We start from the raw sequence: 5,767 nt of genomic DNA on the forward strand, positions 1-5,767 counted from the left end.
CCTAAAACATTTTGAAAGAATTTGACCCACCTTGGCATGATTCTACAAATCAGTCAGGGTTTCTTTACATTTCTGGTCACTACGATTGGCACTGTGATGATGATAATGATGACGCACACTGACAGAATGACGTAGGTCAGTATTTTACAAAGTCTGTTCCTTTTCATCTGCGCTTCTTTCTTCTTTAACAAGGAGTCGTAACCAGGTGTGTAGAGATCCTCCAACCAAAAATCTAGATCCTGTGGTCCTTTTTCTTCTTCCTGAAACAAAAAGGTAGCCTTTGAAAGTGTAACAACAACATTGTGACACTGTCATTACAGATATGTAATAACATGTGACGACAGGTAATGACACATTTTTTTTGTTCAATGACAATGGATAAAGCTACGTATAGCTTCCATGACATGTTAGTTATCATGAGCTGAAGTCGGCTGTTATAGGCAGTTACAATGGTTTATGTCACATTAGATGTAATGATTATGACGATTGCATGTAAGCATATCCACTTCAAGGAAAGGGTGAGCAAAAGAGATGGTCTTGTAACAGGCTATAAAGTGAAATACATGTATTTCAATGTAAGTTCTACATTTTAAAAAGTACCTTATACATTATACATTTATACATGAGTAATAATCAGTAGATTCTATTGTAAATAATAAAACAATAGCCTACATCATAAATGAAACACTACATCAAACTAGACATTGTGCATTATACATATGTACATTGCTCAATTGCTACAAATGTACACTGTAAAATGTACAATAATATTGTAAATGTTATACTGTACATTTGTAGTAATGAAGAAATGTACATACACTACCGTTCGAAAGTCACTTAGAAATGTCCTTGTTTTTGAAAGAAAAGCAAAATTTTTTGTCCAATAAAACAACATAAAATTGATCAGAAATACAGTGTAGACATTGTTAATGTTGTTGACTATTGTAGCTGGAAACGGCTGATTTGTAATGTAATATCTACGTAGGCGTACAGAGGCCCATTATCAGCAACCATCACTCCTGTGTTCCAATGGCACGTTGTGTTAGCAAATCCAAGTTTATAATTTTAAAAGGATAATTGATGATTAGAAAACCCTTTTGTAATTATGTTAGCACAGCTGAAAACTGTTGTCCTGATTAAAGAAGCAATAAAACTGTCCTTCTTTAGACTAGTTGAGTATCTGGAGCATTATCATTTGTGGGTTCGATTACAGGCTCAAAATGGCCAGAAACAAAGACTTTCTTCTGAACCTCGTCAGTCTATTCTTGTTCTGAGAAATTAAGGCTATTCCATGTGAGAAATTTCCAAGAAACTGAAGATCTGGTACAACGCTGTGTAGTACTCCCTTCTCAGAACAGCGCAAACTGTCTCTAACCAGAATAGAAACACCAGTCTCAACGTCAACAGTGAAGAGGCGACTCCGGGATGCTGGCCTTCTAGGCAGAGTTCCTCTGTCCAGTGCCTGTGTTCTTTTGCCCATCTTAATATTTTATTTTTATTGGCCAGTCTGAGATATGGCTTTTTCTTTGCAACTCTGCCTAGAAGGCCAGCATCCCGGAGTCGCCTCTTCACTGTTGACGTTGAGACTGGTGTTTTGCAGGTGCTATTTATTGAAGCTGCCAGTTGAGGACTTGTGAGGCGTCTGTTTCTCAAAGTAGACACTCTAATGTACTTGTCCTCTTGCTCAGTTGTGCACCTGGGTCTCCCACTCCTCTTTCTAGTCTGGTTACAGCCAGTTTGCGCTGTTCTGTGCATCGGCACTTACCAGATTTCTATCAAACCATCGGCACATACCGGATTTCTGATTTCATTATGGAGACGGGAATGAAACAAGTCTGACTTATTGATCACTGCTCTGTGATTCAGTAATAAAGAGAACATATACCTCCGTGCTCTGTGATTCAGTAATAAAGAGAACATATACCTCCGTGCTCTGTGATTCAGTAATAAAGAGAACATATACCTCCGTGCTCTGTGATTCAGTAATAAAGAGAACATATACCTCCGTGCTCTGTGATTCAGTAATAAAGAGAACATATACCTCCGTGCTCTGTGATTCAGTAATAAAGAGAACATATACCTCCGTGCTCTGTGATTCAGTAATAAAGAGAACATATACCTCCGTGCTCTGTGATTCAGTAATAAAGAGAACATATACCTCCGTGCTCTGTGATTCAGTAATAAAGAGAACATATACCTCCGTGCTCTGTGATTCAGTAATAAAGAGAACATATACCTCCGTGCTCTGTGATTCAGTAATAAAAAGGACTGCTTTGTATTATTTTTCACAGGGAAATAATTGGATGCTGTTACACTTGTGATCTTCATTGCAGAGCTGACTCCCTGCTGGCGATGTCGGCGGTGCCCGTTGAGAGTTTTTAATTTGATTTCGGCTAGCCTGTGCAGCGTTGGTTTGGGTGACAGTCATAGTCCCTGACGTGTCCCGCAGTGCCCTGGTTGGGGACTTTGAGGATGGTATATCAGCTGTCACTTGGCTGATTGGTTTGGTCAGGTGAAACATTAGCTGCCTGATGGAGTTACGATGGAGCTTTCTGTGGGAGTTTGCTCAAGGATACGTATCGCAGATAATCAATCAGCTACCGCCAGGAGCAAACATCAAAGGGATAACAATTGGTGCTGTGAAGTTTTCCAGGCACTAGTAGTGTGTAGGTTTGGACTGTGGATGTGTACATGTAGCATTTAATACTGTCTGCATGGACTTGATCCCATGCTGTCACCTCCAGCTCTCCTTATTCTAAGGTCAACTGCCATGTAGCCTTCCATTATCAGCCTCTGTGGTTCAGGAGACAGTTACTTCAGGTCTAAGAGAAGGAGACATCGCTGCCAAATTTGCGATATCTTAAATTATTTTAGTTGGCATATGTGACTTTGTGGGACAGTGACAAAGTCTGTATATCCAAAACATGCTCTATTTCCTGAACGGATCTACTATTCCTGATGTTAATGCAAATCTAAACCCTGTCTGTCTGTCTGCCTGCCTCCCAGCCTGTCTGTCTGCCTGCCTCCCAGCCTGTCTGTCTGTCTGCCTCCCAGCCTGTCTGTCTGTCTGCCTGCCTCCCAGCCTGTCTGTCTGTCTGCCTCCCAGCCTGTCTGTCTGTCTGCCTCCCAGCCTGTCTGTCTGTCTGTCTGCCTCCCAGCCTGTCTGTCTGCCTGCCTCCCAGCCTGTCTGTCTGTCTGTCTGTCTGTCTGTCTGTCTGTCTGTCTGCCTCCCAGCCTGTCTGTCTGTCTGTCTGCCTCCCAGCCTGTCTGTTTGTCTGTCTGCCTTCCAGCCTGTCTGTCTGCCTGCCTCCCAGCCTGTCTGTCTGTCTGTCTGCCTCCCAGCCTGTCTGTCTGCCTGCCTCCCAGCCTGTCTGTCTGTCTGCCTGCCTTCCAGCCTGTCTGTCTGTCTGCCTGCCTTCCAGCATATCTGTCTCTGTCTGTCTGCCTTCCAGCCTGTCTGTCTGCCTGCCTCCCAGCCTGTCTGTCTGTCTGCCTGCCTTCCAGCCTGTCTGTCTGTCTGCCTGCCTTCCAGCATATCTGTCTCTGTCTGTCTGCCTTCCAGCCTGTCTGTCTGTCTTTCAGCCTGTCCTTCTGTCTGCCTTTCTGTCTGTCTGTCTGTCTGTCTGTTTGTCAGCCCGCCTGCCTTCATGTATGTCTGTCTGTCTGCCTTTATGTCTGCCTGCCTGCCTGCCTGCCTGCCCGTCTGCCTTCCTGCTTGTCTGTCTGTCTGTCTGTCTGTCTGTCTGTCTGTCTGTCTGTCTGTCTGTCTGTCTGTCTGTCTGTCTGTCTGTCTGTCTGTCTGTCTGTCTGTCTGCCTGTCTGTCTGTCTGTCTGTCTGCCTTCCTGTCTGTCTGCCTGACTGCTTGTATGCCTGCCTGTCTGTCTGTCTTCCAGCCTGCCTGTCTACCTGTCTGCCTTTAAAGTCTTCAATATACCTTTAGATAGCCTGCCAGGTTGGAGTGGATTGAGTGTCTGTCAAACTCCTGGATGGTCCAGGAGGGTTTGGACTTCTGGTTCTCCCCCATGTCTATAGTCCTTATGTCTGTGTACAGAGGGTTCCTCTTGATCCTGGAATTCAAGGTGTGCGGCGTGATGTGCTTCTCCAGGTATCTGTCCACAAACACCACAGGGCTGCCCTCGGGGGACGGGGAAGGCCTGTTGTCACTCACAGTCCTACGTTCCCTCTGGGGGAGGAAAGAGACGGAGAGAGGGAAAAAGTAGAAAAAGGGAATTGTCTTTATATATTATTTTGACTGTGGTAACAGTGTTTTCCCCTGTCCATTTCGGGATGTTACTAGGGGAAACAAGTGGATACACACACTTCTGTTATTACTTTCTTTAAAACAGCTGTGCATAATGCATTTGTTGTGCCTTTCTATCACACCTAACAAAGTCTCACTTGGCCAGCCTTGTGAGATGCAACAAGCTGACTGAGATAATGCTCCTACTCCCAGAGTGGATGGTTTATGCTTCGTCAGTTATAACATATCATGGCTCCTTGTGGCAGTATTCTATAGTAAAGGTTATTCATGTATTCATACATGGCCTATAATGTATCCGTAATGCATATACACAGGTGAGTCAAAGTCCCGAATATTCCTGCATGTCTGTGTGTTCACCGCAAAAAGACGCCGGAATGATCCGTCTTCTTCCCTTGTTTGGAGCAGCAATTAAATTATGGAGCATTTGCGTTAGATTTGCATTAGATTTGCGTTAGATCATGATGAAACGATTCACAGGTTTTCATTCATCAATTAATTGTGTCAAATGCAGAAAAGGAGATATGGACAGACTGAGAAAGATATGGACAGACCTTAACCAATTCTGATAAGCTCACTTGTTATTCTCATTGAAATCCAATGACTGACTCATTCCTGTTGACTCATGATTCTACTGCAACCAGAAGCTGTGGTTAATTACGGAGCCACATTGACTTAAAAACAACAAAGATGAGAGTTGGATATACATTTTTGTAAAAGAACGAATCCAGACTGAATCAATCAATTCACAGTTGTCTGCAACTCCCCAAAAAAATAAACAGTTTATTATGTGTAAACCCTCTGTGATCTTTTGGCAACTATGATGATGGAACACCGATGCAATAACTTTTCACTATGACCGTTCATTACTATTAATCATGAAAGTCAATAGTGGTCGTTGCATCAAGAAAGTAACGCGCTCCTCTTATTTTAGTACATCTTCGTTTTACACACAAATAAAATAGGCCTATCTTTCATCTGTCTTTTACTAGAACACTGTTACTTACAGCAATAAGTTATCAATCAAATATTAATTTATTGAAATGACGGCACGACGATGAGCATTTTAAATTACTCTTCAATTCAATTAGCCTAGTTAAAAAGATTTTAAGCACCTATTGAGTTTGGCTTGAAAGTATTCACGTAAATGGTTTGGATTAGGTGCAAGATTGTGAAATGAAGTGCTGTCCTTATAGTTAGACTTAAATTTGAGCCAGAGGTATTCACACCTTTAAATACATACTGAATCTACATGACCAAGCCACTCCAAGCAGACAAGCCTTCCATTAGATATCACATGAGTACCTGCCTTTAACAGTGAAAGTCTACTAGACTTAACAGACAGAGACAAGATGGCCTACCTGTTGATAAACCTGGTTACTCCACTGCCTCTGCCCCGACAGAGCTGCCTCGACCTGGAACATTCCGTGGGTGGCCGGCAGCATCCCCACGTCCAGCTGAAATAACTTTTCCGGGTGGTTGTTGTTGGGCAGAACCGAGATGTCCAT

At 43.1% G+C, this 5,767-nt stretch overlaps 1 protein-coding gene across 1 annotated transcript; it reads right to left on the bottom strand.

Annotated features, from left to right (window-relative positions):
* Nucleotides 1–5,767, bottom strand: minar2 (membrane integral NOTCH2 associated receptor 2). Its single transcript, XM_020458481.2, has 3 exons — nucleotides 5,621–5,767; nucleotides 3,936–4,184; nucleotides 1–260 (listed from the first exon to the last, which is right to left on the bottom strand). The coding sequence occupies exons 1-3, from the start codon at nucleotides 5,765–5,767 to the stop codon at nucleotides 54–56; spliced, it is 603 nt and encodes a 200-aa protein (XP_020314070.1). The 3' UTR covers nucleotides 1–53.

Source organism: Oncorhynchus kisutch, linkage group LG23, assembly GCF_002021735.2.
Source record: "Oncorhynchus kisutch isolate 150728-3 linkage group LG23, Okis_V2, whole genome shotgun sequence".
NCBI classification, from domain to species: domain Eukaryota; kingdom Metazoa; phylum Chordata; class Actinopteri; order Salmoniformes; family Salmonidae; genus Oncorhynchus; species Oncorhynchus kisutch.